The 21,671-nt window shown below is 41.6% G+C and overlaps 2 protein-coding genes across 2 annotated transcripts; both read right to left on the bottom strand.

The window, feature by feature from the left end:
- Positions 1–349: 349 nt before the first annotated feature.
- On the bottom strand, positions 350–14,914 carry LOC117492750 (tetratricopeptide repeat protein 32-like). The gene is made up of 3 exons (XM_034143132.1): positions 14,799–14,914; positions 14,452–14,618; positions 350–477 (listed from the first exon to the last, which is right to left on the bottom strand). Exons 1-3 carry the CDS (start codon positions 14,912–14,914, stop codon positions 350–352), a joined length of 411 nt encoding a protein of 136 aa, XP_033999023.1.
- A 676-nt stretch (positions 14,915–15,590) lies between these two features.
- LOC117492736 lies at positions 15,591–20,919 on the bottom strand. The gene is made up of 21 exons (XM_034143122.1): positions 20,789–20,919; positions 20,641–20,711; positions 20,462–20,557; positions 20,252–20,376; positions 19,691–19,834; positions 19,525–19,611; positions 19,272–19,436; positions 19,099–19,195; positions 18,797–19,014; positions 18,559–18,715; positions 18,034–18,242; positions 17,836–17,953; positions 17,511–17,710; positions 17,328–17,442; positions 17,076–17,245; positions 16,906–17,003; positions 16,697–16,827; positions 16,416–16,605; positions 16,123–16,264; positions 15,918–16,038; positions 15,591–15,846 (listed from the first exon to the last, which is right to left on the bottom strand). Exons 1-21 carry the CDS (start codon positions 20,806–20,808, stop codon positions 15,776–15,778), a joined length of 2,745 nt encoding a protein of 914 aa, XP_033999013.1. The 5' UTR covers positions 20,809–20,919; the 3' UTR covers positions 15,591–15,775.
- Between the last annotated feature and the right edge of the window lie 752 nt (positions 20,920–21,671).

The raw sequence follows: 21,671 nt of genomic DNA, 5'->3' as shown, positions 1-21,671 counted from the left end.
AATCAATGCTCTGCTTAACAAAAACCATATAAAAATGTCACACCCATCCCTGTGGGATTTCTATTTGGTTTCATAGGTTCTAACTGAATGTTTTTGCAGCAATAGTTTTATTTTCATTGTTTCTGTTCCTTGTGTAGGTTATTTTGTATGTGGTTTGTGTTTACTTTAAGGTTCATCTTCATGCTGATATCTTTAATCAAAGGGTTCATGTTCAGATCAAATACATTCCGATTTTCTATACAATAGCTGTACATTATTGTAAATAATTTGACAAAACTTGACAGATTGTTTCTTCAAGCCAACATATTTAGGATTTATAAAAAGGTATATTCTATAGTTTATGGAGTTGTCAGTATCCCCTGTCTATCTTGTGCTGCTGGTCCAGAAGTGTCTGTTCCATGCTCATTTTGGCATCTTCAAAATCTGGATTAATCTTCAATACTTGTTGGAAGTCACTCTTGGCTTCATCGAAAAAACCTGTAAGACATTAAAAATGTTCATAGATAAAAATGTCATGATATGTAATGTACTGCCAAACTAGCTCATTAAGAGTCAGCAGTTTTAAGTTCTGGGCATCATGAGAACGAGTGAGTACACAGCTCCATCTGGTGTTAAAAGAAGAACATACCAACTGACACACACAACACACACACACACACACCACACACACACACACACACACACACACACACACACCTAATGCTGGGATCGCACCACAACACAGACCGTCTGCACCCCTTTCTGGTGGATTTTAGTCCCATTTAAAGGGGACCTATCATGCAAAATGCACTTTTGTACGTCTTTTATACATGAATATGTGTCCCCGGTGTTCCAGGGAACTCACCAAGTGTCAGAAAACACAACCCTCTCTATTTTCCTCCATACCCAAATCTCTAAAAAAGGGTCTGCAACGGATCTGATAAAAACTGATCCAGATTTGAACACTGTCCTGACGTCAGGACGGTGGCACTACGGCTATTGGGCCAACTCCACCAATCAAGAGGAGACAGCCACGGCCATTGCCGTTCGAAAGCGCTGGAGACGCTGTAGTACATATGCCAGGCCAGTAGATGGTGCTGTTCTCACTGAATCTGCCCTTGCAGAGCAGAGCTAAAAAAAAGTGCAAATTGAGCGAAATGAGGCATGGCTAAAATGCATGATCTGTTTGGTATTTTGCAAAGAAAAAAGTATAAATATGCCTTATAGGTATGGTCCTACACTATATTATTCAAATATAGCATGATAGGTCCACTTTAAAGAAAGCTTGGTTTCTATAGTTCACTGAGCCAGTGTTGTGCTGTTTTGATTGATCATTTTACCAATCTATGCATCTACTGTACCACAATGTGACCATATGACTCCAAATCAATGCAGCATTGTATTAATACACCTGGATTTTAGTCGACTTATTCTATTTTATTTTATTTTGTTTCTGGCATCATGTGAAGCATTGTCCCCCCAAAGCAAACCAGATATTAATCCTACACTGGACAAATATGATATTGAAGCCAATGAACATTGCATCCAATAAAGAAACTGCATAGTTGTCATGACAATATTCATATAAAAGGCAATTTAAATTTAAAAGAGGTGTGTATCCTAGTGATGGCAGTTTGACACTGAAGCTTCGAACGGAGCTTCAACCCTGGACTTCCTATTCCATAGAAGCAGTGATTCGAAGCTTGCTTCAAATCACGTGACATATGACGTCAGAAGCAGCAACTGCTTCAAATCACGTGACATATGACGTCCGAACCATTAACTGCTTCATTTCCTGAATGAATCAACTCACTGGTTCGCCGTCCAATCAGGTGATTCAATGCACTGCCTCGTCTCTATTCTGACAGGTGACAGGTTGAAACAGTTTCGAATTTGAGCTCTTCAACACTTTATAACCGCTCTAAACAATGCGCAATGTGTGGGTTGTTGTCGTAGTTTACGTTGTTGCTGTTGAGTTGTTGTTGGTATTGCATTTTAATTGGGTCATTATAGAGCAAGCCAGGAAGAAAGATAGGTCGTTCTGGCTCGGGAAACACTTTGAAATGTGGAGAAGTTGTGAACAAAAAGACAATTATGACTAATATAAAAACAGTTCAATAGTTTAAGGAATAGATAGCCCAGTGGATAGAGCCGCCGGCACCATTGCGGCGATGTCCTCCGCGCAGTTGGTTCTAAGCCCGGAATGGGTGAATTTTTAATCATTGCTTTTCAACTTTAATACTTTAATAACTGATCAAAGGCCCTCTCCGCCCAAAAAAATGTCCAGCACTCTCTAGTCTCTTCTCAATAACCCAATACACACAATTATCAATCTTTAATTGCAAATAGAACATGATATTCAGTCTTAGTGTGTGTGTGCATCGAATATTTTTCAAGGCAAAGATACGTTAAACCCACTGCAGCCTTGCACTTCGCCAGGAGAGGTCGCTGTAACTGAAGCTTCGAGAAATTAACCTATTTCTGACACAATTGTCCAAGTGGTTCGATGCTTCATTCAAAGCTTCATTTTGCCATCACTAGTGTATCCTTCTCGTCTAGTTATGTTGTACAAGGCTGCATTGATTTGGGGTCAATAGGTCACATTATATGGAAGCTATTGCAAAATAAAACGTTTTATTTATTGTTAGTTTTAGTCATCTAAAAAATAAAATGGGCTAAAATCCACAAAAGAGGTTCCGACAGTTAGTGAAGCAGACCTAGAAAACACAAGTGAATATCAATCCAATATCCAACCTAAATATACAATTATTTTTGACATTTATTTTGAAGCAAAGCGGAAGTTAATTCTTTTTTACTCTGTCACCCCTAGATTCCACCGGGTCCGTCTGCGTCGCGGTTTTGGTCCGGCCTCCTCCGGCGTCATACCCTACCAGGCGCGTTTCAGAAGCATTTCAGAAGCGGAGCGTCTTGCCTGCCGGCTCGCAGTTTTTGTTGATTTGGGCATATTTCCTGGACAGGCTACTTTGTACAGACAAAGTTAATAATAACTGTAATATTCCAGTTATAAACAACATGAATCAAAGATGTGTTGCTGTATTTTAGTGGTAAAAAAATGCATTCATCATCATAATTATTCTATATATTGTACGAGGGCGAGGGCATCCCCACTGGGGGTGGGGGGCGGCCCGGAACGGGCCGTCGTAAGGGGGCCGCGGTAGGCGTCGTGGCGAATGAAGAAAACCTCCGCCAGCCGTAGAAAACAGGGCCGCTGTGCTGCGACGGGCGTGAATATCCCGGTGGCCCCCAGCCGGGAGGAGCGCTGCCCGGCCGCAGGCGAAGGCACAGCGGCGGCGGGTACGAAGTCCCCGGAAAGAAGGAGCGGTATCCCCGGGGGGCAGGAGCAGCATCCCCGGGCGGAAGGAACCGTGGACAGGGGAGAGGCCAGACGGGGTCTGACGGGGCGACGTCCGAAGCCACCGTCGAGGCGAACCGTGAGCCGAACCGTGAGCCGCGGTTAGAGGAGAGGCCAGGCAGGGTCCGGGAGCGCGCCACCCACGGGCCGATGAAGGCGTGGGCGACATCCGAAGCCGCTGCCGAGGCGAAGGAAGAGGCCAGAAGCGCGCCACCCACGGGCCGAAGAAGGCATGGGCGACGCCCGAAGCCGCCGTCGAGGTGGCGAAAAAGCGAGAGGGTCCACACGAGGCCGACCAGACATGGTCAAACCTCCTCTCAGGCACCAGAAAAAAAACTCGGAAGGGTCGTCCTGTCCACGATTAAAAACAGGTGGGCGAAAAAGCGAGAGGGTCCACATGAGGCCGACCAGACTTGATCGAACCTCCTCTCCGGCACCAAAAAAAAAAAAAGAAGAAAAAAAAAGGGGGCTAAAGTCGGATGTCGTTAGCCGCTAGCTAGTCTCAGTGTCGTGTCCGTTAGCCGTTAGCGAGCGCAGCCGGACATGCAGCCGCATGTCACAAATAAACCAGGCATCGTCGTGTATCGGCTCCATGGAAGGCTTGCTGTCCCCCAGTGCCGAAAAGCCGTGGAAATGGCGAGCGTCGTCCGCGGCCATTCCGGAGGGCGCACCGAGCCACGTCCGTGTGCACGTGGCAGCCACGGACGTCTCCAAAAATCTCCGGCATTTCGAGCGAAAAAACAGTATGTTTTTTGCCGTGTTCGATTCAGTCTCGGACCCTTCGAGACTTATGTCGGGGTCACCAATGTAGTGCCAAGAGATAGGAGTCGGAGGCGGTGCTTCGAAGGTGCAAATGGGAACTTTAATGAGCAGCAGAAACGGACATGTTGTCGGTCGCAGCCAGGAAGAGAAGAAAGCGAAAGGGAGGGCACGCCATAAATACAGTCAACAACATATATGTCCGTGCGGAAACAATACCCCCAACCTGTAGTTCCATGATTGGATTATGTAACCCAGTGTATTAATCAGTGATCACTACAATATATAATTTACACAGTGCCTGTAAACGGAGGAGAACGCTGGCATTTCTCCTCCTACTTGAAAGACTACGGAGGGGATAGGGTCTGCAAAGTTAGTTTGTGTGTGTGTATATATATATATATATATATATATATATATTGTTAGAAATTAAAATCAATGTTTATGGCATAATTTAGTCTAAAAACATACCGTCAGTTTAAAAGCAGTCTTATGAAGAACTCATTGATTCCAGTATTGTGTTCACACCTTAAAAGGTGTGAAAGGAGGGATTGTTAGAAATTAAAATCAATGTTGATGTGGCGTAATTTGAATGAAATACACTGTATTCATTTACATCTGTTTTATTCTGAAAACCGAAGATTCACATGTGACTTCGGGTTTTTCCGCTGGTGAATTTCGTCATTTCCGGTTAGCATTAGCTTGTGGCGAAATGCTACGTTTTCAAACCGTGAATTGAAGGTGAAATAACGTGATGTTGTACACTAAACACCCTGAGTTTAACACTCATTTATTGACGCTGGAATGAGGTTTATTAGGGAATGTTTAGATGACCACAGACATCAGTGATGTAATTCAGCAGCAGAAACCGACAGGATTTGCATTGGACACGCCCCCGTCGACGCCGGCCAATAGGAGAAGACTACAGGTCTTACCCGGGAGACCCAAGAAGGATCTCCTCTCTCTTTGCCCCAGCTGACCCAGCACGGACGGCCAAAACAGCTGGCAGGAGCAAACCACCAACGAGCTCATTTCTTTTGTAAACCACCGCATCTTTTGTGTAATTAAATGCTGTTAACTTGTATAAGCTTGCCTTGACTCTTTTCAGTCTCTCTGCTCTCGGGGTTCAAGAATAACTAACAATTGGCAACCACGAAGGGACTCTGAGACTGGAAGAGTACTGGAAAGAGGGGAAAGATGCAGCTAACTAGCATCACAACAGGCGGCAGACAGAGGATTTTTTGGCTGGGCCTAAATAAAGGTGAGACAGTTACCTGTTTAATTAAAAAACTGTATAGTTAAATAACTTACATTAGGTGCAGCGTTGGTGGTGGGTGCGGTTTTGTTTATAGTGTTTCTTCGGCGCCGCCCGATTAATGTGAATATTAAGACCTTTGGGAAGGCACTAGAGGTTATCTGGTTTTACATTGGACTGGCTCCAAATAGTGTTTAACATCTCTGGGGAGGTACGAGCCATGCTCTGTTTAGCACTGGACTGGGTTCCCGTTCATGTTAGTTTATATGTTTGATGTGTTAAACCCGGCGTAGTCTCGTTTAATAAAGTATATTGTGTGGAGTTCTTAAGCCGAAAAGTATATTTTTGTTGTGATGTTCTAAGCGCGAAAGATTGTGTACAAGATTGGTATAAGATCAGCTTTTAAGGTCAGCATCTATAGAATTTAGAGTTAAGATAAATGAAGTTTGTATTGGAGTGTTTCAAGCAGTGTGGTTTTCAATGCATCCATTGTTCCCCTCCCCTTCCCCCGTCAATGAGGTTAATGCTAAGCTAGTTAGCTAGCCAGTTGGCATTACTAGGTGATACAACTCGGTAAACTACTGGGATGGTGGATTACACAGGGATGGTGTAGACGAACATTGAGAGTAGATTAAGTTGTTTTTGTTTTTTCATGCTTTCAAAAGAAAGTAATTTTGAACTTTATTTGGGTAAATAAACGGAAGTAGGTTTATGAACCGGAAAGTATTAGTTGATACATTTGAAAGGAGTTAAAAATAAAACAGCTCCCCTAGCGGAACATAAGTGTTACAGTCAATACATTCTTCACCACACACAGATAAAGATTACATGTGGTTTCTCTGAATTGAAGTATTGTAGTTATGACATTTGCATAATTTCATAAATTTAAGAATACACTGTACACAGTTTATTTGAATTTTCATATTTTAAAGTCAAAACCATACACTGTACATTTTTTATTTTTTTAAATTTCTGATTTTAAAATTTGCATTAATTTCTAATTTACTTTATTAATTTTTTATTAAAACTTTAAAAAAACGAATAAAAAAAAAACGAAAAAAAGAATCCCAGATATTAAAGTTAAGTTCGGATGACATAGGATATTTTTTATCAGGAACGAAGGTGCTATTCAGTAGATTAGTGATTCATCTTTGATACATTTAAATAACTATATCCAAACTACTTAAGAAATATGTCACCACAAAGACACTAAGTTAAGAGCATTCTCAATGCCAGGCTCAACTGCAGATATTAAGGAGAGGGTATGTAAACATCAGGTCAGATGCTATGACAGCGCCAAAAGATAGACAGAAGACATGGAACAGAATAGAGAAAACTGTTCGAGCAGTGGCAAACGAGAGGATTGATTTCCAGCAGATGATAAAACCTGGACCAACGAAAGCCCATAGAAAAGCAGTAGTAGTTGAATATGAGAATGGAGAATACCTACAACAGCAAGAGGCATGGATCAAAGCTGGACGACCCTCGTGGTATGGACCTGGAAAAAGCGCTATGAACAAGCTGAAGAAAGAAAAGCTAGAGTTACAAGTCTGATACTCCATCTAAAATATGCCAGCCAGGGATTGACAACAAGCTTACATTGGTAGAAGCAGCAGATCTGCCAGTAAATGAAGACACAGCAGAAATAACAGAAGAGGCTCCAGTTATCCAAACTCCAAAGCAGTATCCAAGCCTGACCGAAGTGCCTCCTCCCGACATATCAGAGAACAACCCTTCTCACCAAGCATCAATTCAAGCCCCAAATGTGAAAGACTTGGCATATGAGGTAAGAATCCTATCCAGTGTCAACCAGCTGATGGAAGCAGAACGCATCAGAGAGGAAGAGTTCAACAGAAGAATGGAAGCAGAACTCATCAGAATGGAAGCAGAACTCATCAGAGAGGAAGAGTTCAAAAGAAGAATGGAAGCAGAACGCATCAGAGAGGAAGAGTTCAACAGAAGAATGGAAGCAGAACTCATCAGAATGGAAGCAGAACTCATCAAAAGAATGGAAGAAAGACAAGAACAAGAAGAAAGGAAATATGGGAAAAAGAGCAAGAAGAGAAAAATTACCGAACTGGTTGCTCTCCTGAAACAACACATTCTGCAGATGAAAGAAAACAACAAATAACTAAAAAATGGGGAGAATCTCAAATAAAACGCCGAACAAATTACTCTCCTGACAAAGACTATTCCAAAGGAGATGAAGATGAAGATGACGACGGGCAGTACACAGTTTGTAACCAGTAGACACTCCCCCTACCAAGAACAGTCACAGCAACGACGCAGATTTGCATCTCCCTCAGAGAACAATAGTAGGGACGAATACCCTGGGACATGCCCCAAAGCTGGAAGAACCAAGACCAGTGCACATACCTTCATGCCATTGATAGCGGCTGAGAGAGGAGGATTTGACTACCAACCATGGGCTCACAGGGACATGGAATCATTATTAGTGGCAAAGCTACCTCCACTCACCCAAGGAGGTCAGAAGTGGGTGAAAGATCTGGAGAAGTACACTGTCCAAGACCACCTGTGCTTGGGAGACATGAGGGCACTGCTTAGACGGATAGAAGGCAGACTAGAGGCAAGAGCAGTAGATTTCATGGCCAAATGCACCAACTCTCCAGATGACACTTCATTCAACAATATCAGGTCGAGCTATTGGGCTGCTATTCGTAGCATCTTACCCGACAACACGCAGTTTACACGCCCTCAACAGCCTGAGAAAAGAACCGGGGGAGGACATGCATACCTTCCTGAAGAGATGTGAAGGAGTGTGGGAGGACTGCACTGGAGAACGACATGACGTTTCTCCGGCTGTCGTAATGTTGTGTGGAAGAACGCGGTCATTAAAGCCCTTCCCGATCAGTTCAGGTATGCCTGGAAGCCGTGGTGGGATTAGAAGCTAAACTCCAGAAGAATGGAAACTACAGCTCATTCACCACAACATGACATACCAGGCAAACACAGACGGAAAATGACGACGAAATGATTGAAAGCACTAAAACTAAGACTTTTGAAGATGCAAGTAGCTGAGAAAGATGCAGAAGCTGAGAAAGATGCCAAGTTGAGAAAGATGCCGAAGCTAATAAAAACAAGAAATCGACAAAGCAGATGGCCATACTAGCAGAGAAGGCAGGGGGAACACCTCCAACAGTTCAAACTCAGGAAGAACCAAAGAATCAAACACCTGCATATCCTCTTACCCAAGTACAGCCGCAAGCACAGGTATACCCTCCCATACAACAAAAGGGACAATGGAGAGGAAAGCAACGATCAAGAGGGAGAAGGGATGATGGCTGCTTCATATGTGGTGATTGTAGACATTTGGCCAGAGATTGCCCCACTCAGCAATATCCACCACAATGTAGCCCCTCACAATACATAGGAGAACAGTGTTAGATATTAGGAAAATTGAGGCGGAAGCATATGCCAGGTCCATGAAGAATATTTCTGTTGGATCAGGTGATTGGTGGAAAGTAAAAATCCACAAGATTAACTCGTTGCAACCTGTATGGAGTGGACCATGGGAAGTTGTAGAACGCACTGCAGATGCACTCCGGATCCAGAGTTAACAAAGGAACATGTTGGCACTTTCTTGCAAATTGTGTAAGCCGTACCGCCACATTTCCAGAAACGGCACGGCGCAGTTAGAACTGATTTTGGAAAAACTGGTACAACACTAAGTAATTGAACATTTTTAGGAAAGGCACCACCAGAGAAAAAACACATTTTTACACTCAAACTATTTCCAAGTCATAGACAAGGAATTTAGATAATATAAACTTAATGTTCACCAAAAGTAATAAGTATAATAGAAAGTAGACATGGGCTTACACTTGAGTCAATTTACATTACTGTGATCTGATTAGTGTCCTCTGCAGGTTTTTACTGTCCTGAGAAACAGTGGATACAATATTGAGAAAAGTATGGAGAGTTCTTTCGTAGTGTGGGAATGTGATGCTTGAAACATGTAAGTATTTCAATTTATAGGAGAAAATGGTTTCTTGAAAGAGTTATGTTGGGTAAATATGTAATAATGGTTGAAATACTTTTTAGAAGGAGAATTTTGTAATAACATTAGTAGACATTAATGTGTTGTTTAGATGGCATTTAACAACTAAGACAGATAGTATGATTAGAAAAAGAACAGAGTGGAAAGGGTTTGAATTTTTTAACCTCAGTGTGCTTAGACTTCCTATAGGTAATGCGTCCCGAGACCTGGACTCCCCCTCTGAGTCAGAAAGGCTACGACCCCGACCCTCCAAGCTGACAAAAGACCTAACCCAACAGGAGGACTCCTCCTTCTCCATCGAACAGACAGAGAACCAGAGCTGAACCAACAACAACAACAAGGACTGCATCCAGAACTGCAGCCAGAACTAACTCCACCTGTGGCATCCAGAACCAAACGGCATGCTGATATACAGAGAGAGATACTCTCATCAGTCCCTCAGACAGGACATGAAGTTCCAAGCTGAGCCACGAGATTTGGCACAAGAGCAAAGTGTGGGACATGAGAGCAGAATCCGCCCTCCATAAAAACAGTAGAGAGACTGTAAAGGAGGAGATGAAATGCAAAGCAGTACAAGAACAGTGGCATGATGTGGGCTGCAGATGTAACCGGGCCAAAGGCTGCCTAAAAGAGTTACAGCCGATGGATTCAAGAGCTGATGGACTGAAGACAGAATCAGAGGAGTTGGCATGGTCGATTGGAAAGTGAGGAGGCCGGGGTCACGGCTTGAGAAAACCAGGGGAGGAGAACAGGAAAACGGGAATGAGTGAGTTTACACATAAACACACTTATTCACAAAACGCACATAAAGTGACCACATTTAAAAAACTTGAATTGACTTAATAAATACGTAAAGACAAAAAGATGTATTAACCATGAATTAATCAATTGGTAAATTAAAATAGCAGTAAAAGGAAACTATTAAAGTAAATGAGAATCATCCTAAAACACACTGAGGGATAAAGGGGGAGACATGATGGAAACATTCACTACGCTTTAAGCAGTGGGTGTTTGAGTACAGAGTAGAACTATATTCTTCAATCTTTCCATCATGTTAACAAATTGTTCGTTAAGAGATTCTTATTCATGTGTGAATAAAGTGGTGATTTAATTTGTTACAATATTGATCTACAGATTAAAGGGATAGTTTTAGGAACCACTGTATAAGTTCAGACAAATCTTTATTTGTATGGATAATGTTAAAGGGAGAGCTAGGACCAAGCCAAATATAATATTCCAATCTAAAGTATTGATTTCACCATTGTGGCATAGTTATCACCATAGGAGGGCTTTAAGATGGAAATACGAAATGACTTCTGTTTTAAATCCTTGATGAAGGAGGGAGTAATTGCTGCATGTTCGAACACCCAAGGTTCCACACACTGCTAAGGGGGTTAACATTGTTTTTTAAGTAGACCAGAAAAGGGGTTTAAATGAGTATAAGGAGTTATGAAATACATAGCAGAGCTACACAGATCCTAATAATGTTTTGACTCAAGATAATAGCCACATGTACATAAGTTTCTGAAATAGATATTTTAGACATTTTAATACTAATTAGGTGTAAATAAACTGCAGTAGTAGTACTATAAGGAAGTGAATTTTGTACCAAATTTCAAGAAAGGTGGGAGGCAGAAGTCCCAATGAAAAGTTAGAACCATCTTGAAAATCATAGTTGAAATCGTGAATGAATAAGGAATGGCGCTCCGCATATGACATATTTTTGTAGATAAAGGGTACCCGCCTATGCTGAATTACCTCTGAAAAGACTCTGCAGAGCACGACATGGCCAAAAGACCGAGACCAAATTACCTTTGACCCTGACTGACAGTGTGACAAAAGCACTGTCAATAACTGACTCTGGGGTGTACCTGACCGAACCTGACTTGACAACCAGACGGTATGAGTGTGAATGAATGCCGGCATGTGATCAGTGTAACTGCATGATTCTAAAACAATAACTAACCAAGCATGTTTTTGGACTAACATATTATTTTGGAGCTCCAAGGGAAACCGCACATGGGACCCGTTTCTAATCTACTTGATGATATTTTACTCCCACAGGAGTTGGCGTTTTGCAAATGAAAAACTCAAACTATAATTTGAAGATTCTGTTTCTTTTAAGACTGAAAGATGAAGAGAAACATTTATTTTCACTGAGGTGTTTACTGTGGAAAGATAATAATAATGGATGTAAAATTGCTATGTCCCTAACCAAAATGTAACTGAAAGTTTTCTTTCCTCCCCTCCCCATTTCAGGATTTTGTTACACATGAGTTCATGTGTAAAAAGGGGGAGAGTGGATAATGTATAATGTATAACGTCAACATGGCTGTCAAATTCACAATTTAAATTTTTTCTTTTAGGGATTGAAAGAAACCTTCCGCCCCAACCTAGATGTTCAAACTGAGCATTGAATGATAGTTTTAGAATTAACCTGCTCCATATCTGGGGATAAGATACTGTTTGATGAATGTTGACATGTTTCTAAATATTGATTGCATTTTGAACAGGTAACACAGATGCAGTGGCCAAGGGGCTACTGTGAGAGATGTAATTCCAGAATAGAATACAGAAGAAGTTGACCTGTGATAATGAAACAATTTTGTAATATTTTAACAGACATTAGAGTAACTGAGGTTTGAAATATAGAAAGAACATATTACAGTTAAGCTAAAACATAGTAATGTAATGACACAGAATTTATTTTAGACAACATCTTGTAACTAGCCTGGTAAAGAAATAGAAGTAAAAGCCATGGACTTTATTGTTTAGGTCATTATGGGGATATACATTTAATTTATAATAGAAAGACATTTGATGACAGTATGTTGGAATTCTGTATTCATTTTTCAGCTTGATAATAGACAGGTAGAAGCAGTATTGCTAGGTGCAACTGATGGGATTTCTGCACACGAGCCAAGCAGAGAATGAAGTACCTTTTATAGGACAGATACACTCAGGAAACCACACTCTGACAGCATTATGACTTCAGTTGTTTTTGAATCCATAATGAAATTGTATTACATAACGTTAGTGTGTGTCTTTACCACAAACAGGAATAGTTCATTGTTATATTTAGATTTGAAAAAGATTACAAGGATTTTATTTAGGAACAACACAGATGCTCATCAGACATTCCGAGCTATTGAAATATGTTATTTAGTTCACCATGAAGATGTTTTATTTTGTTTGTAACATATGCCGAGTATTAAGATTCAGATATCAGCAGGTTCTGAATTATTATTCCTCTGTCCCACAACCAACAAGAATGTGGATGGGGAGAACTATATCTGATATAACCAGCAGAGATTCCTAAATCACACCAGAGACACAGTAAAAGGATGACACAAACAGTCAGATAAAAACAGACCGATAGAATAGCGCTAGACATTAGTTGAAAAAGGGAGTGTGCAACACTGAAGAGGATAGGATTGTTTAAATAAAGAGTAATATTTTCAGATAGTTTTATCCTTCTTATATTTTGTGAAAGAACAAGTGCCTTTACACCAGATACAGTATGAAGATGATATATATGATGTGAAAGGAGGGAGTTCGACGTTTTCCATACCAAGCTAATTGCTGCTATTTTACGAAGTGATATTAAAGGTTTAAGCTAGAAGTTATGCACAAATGAAAAACTTCGCATTTATGATGAATATGTATTGTTACTATTTGTATTTTCTACCCTTTATGAGTTATGTACTATGCAAAGTTCAGATGAAGAACTCATTGATTTCAGTATTATGTTCATACCTTAAAGGGTATGAAAGGAGGGATTGTTAAATACCAAGCTAATTGCTGCTATTTTGAAAAGTGATATTGAATGTTAAAACTAGAAGTTTAAGCACAAGGGAAAACTTATGTTGAAGACCAACCGAAGTATTTTTTGTATTTTTGATGACGGTTATTTAAACCATTCCATTTTGATAGTATGTTTTTGATATGAGTTATGTACTATGCAAAGTTCAGATGAAGAACTCATTGATTTCAGTATTGTGTTCACACCTTAAAAGGTGTGAAAGGAGGGATTGTTAGAAATTAAAATCAATGTTTTATGGCATAATTTAGTCTAAAACATACCGTCAGTTTAAAAGCAGTCTTATGAAGAACTCATTGATTCCAGTATTGTGTTCACACCTTAAAAGGTGTGAAAGGAGGGATTGTTAGAAATTAAAATCAATGTTGATGTGGCGTAATTTGAATGAAATACACTATTTCATTTACATCTGTTTTATTCTGAAAACCGAAGATTCACATGTGACTTCGGGTTTTTCCGCTGGTGAATTTCGTCATTTCCGGTTAGCATTAGCTTGTGGCGAAATGCTACGTTTTCAAACCGTGAATTGAAGGTGAAATAACGTGATGTTGTACACTAAACACCCTGAGTTTAACACTCATTTATTGACGCTGGAATGAGGTTTATTAGGGAATGTTTAGATGACCACAGACATCAGATTGATGTAATTCAGCAGCAGAAACCGACAGGATTTGCATTGGACACGCCCCCGTCGACGCCGGCCAATAGGAGAAGACTACAGGTCTTACCCGGGAGACCCAAGAAGGATCTCTCTCTCTCTTTGCCCCCAGCTGACCCAGGGCGGACGCGGCCAAAACAGCTGGCAGAAGCAAACCACCAATGAGCACATTTCTTTTGTAAACCACCGCATCTTGTGTAATTAAATGCTGTTAACTGGTATAAGCTTGCCTTGACTCTTTTCAGTCTCTCCTGCTCTCGGGGTTCAAGAATATCCAACAATATATATATATAAATGCTATATATGCTCTGAACGTTCCACTTCCTGCCCGACCTTACGTTACGGCTGCGCCGCGTCAAAAATAGGATTCATCCTAATTTTAGAGGAGCCCTGCGCCGAGCCTCTTCTGGGACGCTTCTGAGCCGTAACGCGCCGCGTGTGGTGGAATAGCACCCATTGACTAGAGTGGCCGCGATCGCCGTGAGCACCGCGGCGCAGCCGTAACGCGCCGCAGACGCAGGCTTGAAAATAAGATAGCTCTCTCCTGTTATTGTGAACTTTGGACTAAAAGGGGTCTCTGTACCCTTACCTAGTCTATAGTGGATGAGTCCTCTGTTGTAGAAAGGTGTCTCATAGCTGCTGTCACTCTGTATCGCTAAAGAGAAGTCCTCCACCGCTTCACCAAAATCCACCCCGAGGTACTTTATCTGTCCGCGGTTGTTGTAAGCAGAGGCCAAAAGACTGGCTTTACAATCCCTGTGGAAATATGACAGCGTTAAAGAAAGTCTCCGAAAATGACACCGAAGTGAAAGAAACATCAACGTTAGCTAACAGTTAGCTTTAGCCGGGGACACAGAATTGGACGGAAAACAGAAGCTGTAACACTAAAACGACTACAGACTTGCTATACATCGCCAAAAAAGGAACAAACAGTACCTGGTCTGTAAGCAGGACGAGATAAACTTTGTGTACAGTAGTTCTGCACATTTGAAGTTCTGGTTTTTAAACTCAGAGTGAGCATTTTCAAGTATTTGAGGGTTGTCTTGCTCCATTGGCTGTGAATTGTGGGTGTTTCTCAATCGCGAGTAAAGCTGCTTCAGAGCCACTATTTCAAGCATACGTCATCGAGTGCCGCCGAAGTACTGTTCCAATCTCCAGCATACTTGGAAATCTACCGAGCCCGGCGTACTCCGTTTGGAAAAATATCGAGGCTGCACATGAGTAGACTACGCGGTCTTAAAATCCCCACAATGCTTTGCGCACGGACCAATTTCCCCAAATCTGTGGCGGAAGATGTAAGGCGGGGCCTCTCATATGACTCACACCTGCTAGCCTGTTCCACTCTTCGTTTCCGAATGCCAGGAAGTATTCTTGCCTCGCTTCTAAAGCAAGATGCTCAGCAGACATGTGCGACCAAGCAACCGTACTCGCGATTGAGAAACACCCTCTGTTAAGGTTTGTTGTGTTTCCTAAAGGCGTGACGACACGCAAAAAAACCGTCCAATCACGTTTTAGTGCGTCTCAAGTAGGCAGGGCTTATCAATGGGACAATAACTTCAGAATGCATTTCATTTGGAGTTGTTTATTATATAGGATATCATTTCTACATATGTTGATGCTTCTCTGCATTTTCTTGGAGTTATGATGGTGCTGGTTGAGAGAACCTGCTTTTACTAATATGTCACTTAAAAAAATTGACCACAGAAGATGCAACACATTGATAAAAACGACTATAAATGAGGCTTTTATTTATTTTTTATTCGTTTCTTTTTTCAAAATACACAAGTCGTTATGGTCATCCATCAATATAAAAGGCAGTACAGTACATTGATAAAACTGTTCACCTGGTCCCAAACAATGAACAAATGTACATAAGGTGCAAACGACAAAATGTAAACATTTGGAGAAAATATTCAGAGGTTAGACAGAATAATTGCCCCAGAGGAGATCTGCCTTTGGCGTGTTGAGTCGGTGCTTCTTCGCTCTGCAAAAACAAGTAAAGATTACCAACTGCAAATCCAGATCGACTACATTTGTTCAGACTCGATCACTTACCCCTTTTTACACCTGCAGGTCTTGAGTAGCTCTGACCTGGAGGATGCACACACTGGCCTCTGCAGGAACCATCTGCCTGGCTGGTTGTGTCACAAATCACTGCATCACAGTGGACATAGATCTGTGGACAGACAGGATGATTTACTATACAGGGCTACATGCAGCAGTGGCCAAAAGACTCCAGATTTGGATGTACAAGTCTTACCTGGCCTTTCAGAACCTCGTCATCTTTAGTGAAAGTGAACATCTTTACAGAGAAGCGCTTGATGTGGGACGGGACTAAAACTCTGGAGTCACTCACAACGGGATGGAAAATTGTTGCATAGCTGTCATCGCGATTCTCACAGCTAGTGAAGGAATTTGAACGTTAAAATAAAGCAGCCGTTAAATGAAATTAGAATGCTTTTTAGTGGATTATTAAGACAGTGTTTACACAACTCACTTCTGACCAAAGGTCTCAGTCGAGAACACGTAGTAGTTAGTTTTGCACAACATTACCTGTCCACAATGATGTCCCAGCTTGGCAGAGATGTCCTATCTTCATAAAGGGTTGCCCAACAGTTCTCAGCAATGAGTTCCAAGTAAGGGTCGGTAGAATGCATCAGCTCCACCTCAAAATACAGAGGCTGCCGCAGATATTTCACCACTGGATAATCCTCTGCTTGGTAGAAGAGCTCGTAGGATGGATCTGCAGGAGAAGAGTCCCGTTAGAGAAAGGAGGCCTGGACATTTACAGTGTTTTGTATGCATGAACAAGATGTAGTAAAATTCCACCATGCCTTGGGCTAGCCTCATCTGCACCATTAGCTGCCCGGTGCCGATCTCTGCAGCGGGCTCATAGGTTCTTGGTTTAGCGCTGAAGGCAACAGTCTGAGTCTCATTGACCACATAGAAGCAGGAAATGGTTTGCCTATTAGGGGAAAATAAAATATATAAATGCATACATTGAAGGTGTTCATCTCCAATTATACAGAATCAAATATTTTACCTGTAATCAGGATCAACTGGTGATGTGTTGGCTGCTCCTTTGGCGTTGTTGTAAGACAGGCGGATCTCATTTTCATACATCATGTAGTTGTCAAAGAACTATTTAACAAAAGAAATGCATTAACATTTGCCAAAAAAATCTTTTGATATTTAAATGTGATTCAAACTCACCGTTCTGGTGGTTCCACAGGTATCCACACTGAAGGAGAAATATGCAAAGCGATCGTCGCTGAACTGTGGTGTGCAGGACTGGTCCTTTAGCGTCAGCTGACTTGGCTTCAGATTACGAGTGGATTCAACCTTCACAGCCAAAGCGGTCATTGTGCCATTGGGGTGGCACTCTGGAGGAAGAAGCAGGCAATGTGTAAAGCAACAAAAATCCATCAATTAAAGCAGCAAATATACTTGCATGTTGCATCTTACCAGTTGCTTTTAAGGGGAAGTAGCAAGCCAGATAGAGATCAGCAAGCACCCAGTCGTTTGCACGATCCAACAGAAGCAGGTCAATTCTGGATTTGACTGATTCTGCAGTGAGCAGCTGTGGAAAAGAAAGTAAAGTTCGCCAATGCAGAAGATCTATGGTGGGATTTTGTAGTTTTCACATACCTCGAAAACAGCGTCCTTGGCAGTGTATGGCAGAATGAGGCTGAGGTGTGTGCCGTTCTCATAGAAATTGTAGTCTTCAGCCATCTCAGCAGTCAGCTCTCGAGGTCCAACGATAGCCTTGAAATTAGAGCCGTGACTCCCAAACTTCACGCTGATGTAAAACTGGTTCTGGTCACAGGTGCCAGACATGATGGGTAGCACTAGAGCAGCAAAACATGCATTATCCATTTGATTGTGTAGCTTTTACTCCAATATGTTTTATTTAATTTTAGAAAAGACAATTTGCATAAAGATATTGTCAAAAGCAAATTCAATATGATCTCACCAACATCCTGCAGAGAGGCCTGTAGGTCGACCGGGAGAGCAAAAGGAGTTTCTTCAGGCAGGATGATCAACCCAAAGATCAGAGGGAGGAAGTAGGATGTAACCATGCGCTCAGGATTCTGCAACAAATGAAAGAAAAGCTCAGCAACACTGAAAATATGCTGGTACAAAGTGATGTTTTGAATCTATAATGTCATACATGTTTTAAGACAACATCGGCATCAAAGGGCATTTGAAGAGAGAAGATCTTGGAGCCATTAGCCAAGCTGTGTTCCTGGACTGTGAAGCCTTTGGCATTGCTCTCCTCAACAGTGAGGACCCCGGTGGAGAAGGTGATGTTCCTCAGCTCGACGTCATGGAGGAAGGTTCCCAAGAGAACGCTGAACACCCGAGTCTCTGGGACAGTGTCTGAGGAACAGAAAGTGGCAGGTTTACAAATTCTAAACCAGCCTGAACGTTGAGAGAACAATTGAGTAGTTGGCTTGAGTGCTACTTTTAAAAAAAATACTAAATAATTAAAAAAGGCACTCTTTGTAAGCAAAAGTGGATTATACTGTACTTGGCTTTCTTGAATTCCTATCCAAACGCACCATTTTGCAAAAACTGACCACTGAAACAGGCCTTGAGTGTTTTGTGTCAGACTTGTTGATCCAAAGCTAGGTAAAAGTCTAACCTCTTTTTGGTCGCCAACATTTTTTCATACCCACTAGAAAATGTGACTTACCATCCTGGATTTGGGGAGATTGAGGCATCAGAGGGGTCATGATGGGGAACAAAACCTTGTATCTGGTATCATCTTGGGTGTCATCTGCCCTCCACAGTACCTCAAGCATGGGCTCCACGAAGTAGGTGATGTGGTACTGGTAATCTGGGGCATGGCTCTGCAATCATTTATGACATTTCAATAAAACATGCAAATGCACTAGTGACTCATGCATTTCTAATCTAGAGATTTCCCCAACCTTGTAGTAACCATCAGGTGAGCCCGATGGGATCTCAACGACGATGTGGAAGTCTGTGGTACTCAGTGTGTACCCCCGTGCGGCCATCTGAGATCTATCAAGCCTCTGCCCGTTGATGCCCATGTGCATTTCTGAGACTGTAATGCTGCCGTCCAACAGAGGAGTCACACGGCGAGGTACGTGCCAAGAGATCATATCCTCGGTGAAGAGGACGCCACCTGTTAATGACAAAATGGAGCTGTTGAGGTTAACTGTGCAACAATTAAGCTTACTGTGAAGGCAATATGTTGCTCAGGACTCACCTTTGGGACAAGCAGCTGCCAAGTTCACTACATTCAGACCCTGTGGTGCCATGTAGTAGGCGCTCACCCTGAAAACTTCCATGGGGACTCCAGCCACCTAAAGAGAGGAGAAGTTTAAAATAATTGACAAGGAGGGAAAGGAAAGAAACACTGTATAGGAGTGGGTTGCTTACATCCTCCGAATAAGTCTCTGCTGTATTGTACGGGCTTCGCATAACCAGACGACTAGAGGTAGTTTTGGCAGCGTAGCCGGCTTGTTCAGCCTCTTGCAGCACCATGGCCACTGGTTCTGGGGTGTAAAACGTCATCTTCCAGATACCTTGTGATGCACTAGAGGCCTACAGGAAAGAAGAAAAAAAAAGAATGAAATCCTCATTGGTGTAGGGAGGAATTAAACTAGTATCTGAACAGTTTAATTCAACATACTTCAGGATTGACGTTGAGCTTGTCGTCTTTACCATCCCGAGTCTGACCCTTAGCTTCAGCATCAAGGTTAGCTATGTGGTGCGAAACCTAAAACAGAAAATTGTGGTTTTAGCATTCGTTTCCATACACACAAGATGGTGGAATCATCAATGTAAAGATGACTTACTTCCATGTAGTTCCTGTCGCAGAGGATCTCCCTGGAGGCCCAGCGAGTGTAGCTGCAAGTCTGAGACACGTCATGACTGACCACGTCTGATGGATTCTCGCCGTACATCTGGAGTCTCAAGCCAACGTTAAATGTAGCATCATCCTATAAATATAAAAAAAAACTAAATTAAGTGAAACTCCCTAATATTCTTTGGTTCCAGCGTCTTTGTCATTGAAAATGTAATAGCCTTGCCTTCAGGGACACATTTGAAGTCTAAATGGATATGTTCTGTAACAAATGAGTCAAGAAAGTACCTAGTAGAGGAATTGAGGAATACAGTTTTGAGTAGAGCAGTGTTAATATTTTAGGGATGTACCAAACAAAAAGGGAAATGTACTTTGTGTCTTGTAAGGGTAAGGGGTTAAAAATAAATTCAGGGAAACACAAAAATGGGAGCAACCATGTGCTTGTTGTGCTAATTCTGTCTCAAGTGACTGAATTAATGGCTCATGTGGCCCCAACTAAACTTGGTAGAAAATTACATTGAATGCTGTTAAACCACTTTAGCTCAAAACAAACCTTGTTGTCCACAAAGCAGCCCATCAGGGAGGTGTAGATTCTGGTGTTACCCCACGGGTCAGACTCCATGCTGTATCCACACTGAGCAGCCATGCTAGGTGTCAACAAAATGTGCTTGGTGCCATCTGAGGGGAGAAAATAAGCTTTGTCAGGGACCCCTTTCCTCAGTGATGAACCAATCAGCTCATTATTAGCAGTTTAAATACTTACTGATAGCCTCCACCTCAAGCTGGTTTCCCACTGCTAAAGCCTTGTCCAACGACAGTCTCATTACATTTGCGGCACAGTCAGACCTTAACCCACTGCCTGTTCAAAGAAAAGGCTTGTGAGGATAATGTAAACCGAATTAACATGCTGTATAAAATGACTTAATGAGAATTGAAGCTTACTTGACTGCGAATGTAGCTTCACATTAGGCCTGGCTTTACCCAAGATGATAGCTGCAGCCATCCATAACAAACTTGAACACATAAAACACATCATTTAGAGACAATTAAGTATACACATAGAAAGAAATCTACAAGAAATGTAACTTACATGTTCCCAAGCCTCAGCATGTTGCAGTTCGTAAGCAGCAAAACCCAAAACTACAAGAATACAGCCAGTATTAGAGTGTGGCAATGTCCAGCACACCTTCCAACAAAAACACAAGTCTAAAATGAAGGGGACTGGATGATTAACTGAGACATCAGCAGCTGCTTTATATTCCATTTAACGACAAAGCACAGGTGAGGCTTGTTAAGGATTCTCTCCACACACACACACACACACACACACACACACACACACACACACACACACACACACACACACACACACACACACTCATACACACAGGGTGAGCCAATGTATGCCTAGTTTATTAAGAAGATATTGTAAAAACATGTGTATGGAAAGGAAAAACACACATTTTTCAGTAGTGTAAAAAAAGTATTTATTGTTCAGCAAAAGTATATAGATTTGTATTTGGTATTATAAATATATTACATTTTTATATTTCAAGAAGCAACAAAATAATCCACAATTAATAATAAATTAAAGTTTTCCTTAAAACCACATATGCTTTTGATTTTTCCTTTGCTACAGAGCCTCATAATGACTGTAATCTAACACTTGATTATTGTTTGTTCTCAAACCTCCTTGCAAGATGATGCACTAACATTTATTAAAGACAGTAAAACCCGAGCTCATCGTTTCACCTGGGTCGATTAGTCTGCTCTGTCCAATTATGCAATGATATATGTTCATTTATGAGTCCATAACAATATTTTCCAACTGGAAGATTGTTGAGTCAGTGCAGAAGAAGGAATAATCAATGCTCTGCTTAACAAAAACCCTATAAAAATGTCACACCCATCCCTGTGGGATTTCTACTTGGTTTCATAGGTTCTAACTGAATGTTTTTGCAGCAATAGTTTTA

The sequence above is a fragment of the Trematomus bernacchii genome, unplaced genomic scaffold (assembly GCF_902827165.1).
Source record: "Trematomus bernacchii unplaced genomic scaffold, fTreBer1.1, whole genome shotgun sequence".
In the NCBI taxonomy this organism is placed as follows: Eukaryota; Metazoa; Chordata; class Actinopteri; order Perciformes; family Nototheniidae; genus Trematomus; species Trematomus bernacchii.
The sequence above is the reverse complement of the archived record's forward strand: the minus strand, read 5'-3'. Positions and strand labels throughout refer to the sequence as shown.